The sequence below is a fragment of the Apaloderma vittatum genome, unplaced genomic scaffold (assembly GCF_000703405.1).
Source record: "Apaloderma vittatum isolate BGI_N311 unplaced genomic scaffold, ASM70340v1 scaffold43486, whole genome shotgun sequence".
Lineage (NCBI taxonomy): Eukaryota > Metazoa > Chordata > Aves > Trogoniformes > Trogonidae > Apaloderma > Apaloderma vittatum.
This window is the reverse complement of record NW_009722040.1, coordinates 136-2,236: the sequence shown is the minus strand read 5'-3', so window position 1 is coordinate 2,236 and position 2,101 is coordinate 136. Positions and strand designations below refer to the sequence as shown.

At 46.5% G+C, this 2,101-nt stretch overlaps 1 protein-coding gene across 1 annotated transcript; it reads right to left on the bottom strand.

Annotated features, from left to right (window-relative positions):
* Nucleotides 1–1,169: 1,169 nt before the first annotated feature.
* On the bottom strand, nucleotides 1,170–1,690 carry LOC104275597 (chromosome unknown open reading frame, human C20orf196; the record flags this gene model as incomplete). Its single annotated transcript, XM_009871598.1, has 1 exon — nucleotides 1,170–1,690. A coding segment is annotated over one exon (521 nt), but the record flags the coding sequence as incomplete, so codon positions are not given.
* Nucleotides 1,691–2,101: the final 411 nt, after the last annotated feature.

The following is a 2,101-nucleotide window of genomic DNA, read 5'->3' as shown; positions in this document are numbered from 1 at the left end:
CACCATTAAGGCGAGTAGCTGAGGAAGCAGCTAAGGGTTTACTCCAATATTTTGCGTGCCCTTCAGCAAGATGTACATATCTGCCACCAAGATGTACATATCTGCCACCAAAGCAAGCAAGCAACACATGAAGCTGAACCACCAAGAAGACAATAACCTAAATCCAGGAAGTTCTACTATAAATATATTTGCAAAGAGAGATTGTACCAATTCCAAAGATCGTGGCCATAAATTGCAGCCAGCTGGGCTAGCAGGGCCTCTTCCTTCTCTAGTTGAAGTCAGCAGCCAAATTTCTATTGCCTTTTCTCGAAACACCTGCAGAGCGCAGCAGCCATGCCAATCTGCCAGAGGAAGTAAGGCAGGAATAGCAGCCCCATGTGAGACTGCACCAGGGAATCCGATGTGCATGAAACACAAACACTTGTGCTGGGATCTGGCCAGAATGGAAATGGAACAGAATAAGAGGTCTCAGCAGCTGGGTTGGCAGAGCAAGAGCTCTCTCCAAGCTGAAATGGTGAAGATCAAATGCTTAAACTGGTGCAAGTGGTGTGGTTGCATCTGAGTAACCACATTAGCTGGGAACATTAATGCTGACCTTTGAGATCCCAGTCGCTCTTTCTTCTTTCGTCCAGTTCTATGCATTCAGTACATACATATTTATTAGATTTCCACAAAATAATTAGTGTATCTCCTATTCTAGGAACTATTTACATACTCATTTCACTTTCCATTCTGCAGTCGTCATCGCCATCAACTGTCAGTTCTTTTTATTTTGGTCTGCCTTGGTGGTCACAGGATGCCTCTGGTGGTTGTTTACTTCATCAGCTCTTCTTCCTCTCTTGTCCTTTCAGTGACCATTGCTCGGCAGATTCTAGGGTCAGAACGGGCTGCAGTTCGCTGCAGGTGCTAAGGTTCTGTCTTGAAGCAACTGTTCCCCTTCCAGTTACAAGCTCTTTACCCCGTTGCTACACTTACATTGCTACGCTCAGCTAGTTTCATTACAGCAGCTACACTAAAGTTTGTCTTTGTTCCAGTCTGCCCCACATGAACCCCTCCATGGAATACAGGGCGTTGAGGGTGGTGTTAAGAGAAACAGTGTCTTTTCAGGAGTTACCTCTTTGCGGAGTGAAAGCAAAGCTCCAACTACAGAAACACAACATTGTCTTAAGTCACTTCTCATGTGATATGTCAGGGGTATGTTCTGTCCGTGTTTGTTTCAAGAGGAATTGCAGGATGTCATCCGAGAGTCCAGGTGTTCTCTTTCTGTCTTCCAACATCACTTTTCCTTCAGCTGGCTTTGAAAAACAAGCAGCAGTGGAGTGGTTTGGAAAGATCTTATGCCCATCTCTGCTCAAGACCACCTGGGCCATTTGTAGACAACGCAATGCATATTTTGTTCCCTCCTGGTTTGCTAGCACTGAAATCTTCTGTGACAGGTATTGTGATGCAGCCTCACAGGTAGGATCCGTTCTGTTTGGCTGTTTCTTGCAACACATGTTGTAGAAGCCGTCAAGAGATTGCCTGATGCTGGTGTCTTCTGCACTATCATGTTCATGCATCCATGACGGAGCAGAATTGTTAAGGTCAGTGGGCTCCCATGGCCCTGCTTTTAGGTTACATCTCTCATGTGGTTTCTTAGAGCCTTCAGCAGAAAAGCTCGCAGCAACTGGGGAGGGTAGATTGTTCTCTCCTGCAAAGCACAAGATCAATGAAATGCATTAGTCACCAGGCCATCCCCATGGCAAGATCCTTGTCCCCCCTCACTGCAGTCTGGCAAACAGGCTCTGCGCTGGAGTGAGCTAAGTACTGCTTTAAATTTGGTTGGACTGCTGGGGGGGGCTTGCTGCGTAGATTCATATAAGATGGGCTGTGTTTGGGAATCTCACTTTTTGACCCTCCGCAGTGGCTGAACCTACTCAGTGATAGAGACATCCTGGCTTCACTCAGTCATACTTCCAAAGAGATGGAAATTGGGATCTATCGCTGCTGGAGATGACAGATGACCCACAGGGAAGTCTAGTTTACAGCTGAAGCAGTCCTGCCTCTGTTTCAGTTTTCTCTCTTCATCCCTGGGCCTAATCCTTCCCTTTTCACAGTTCTC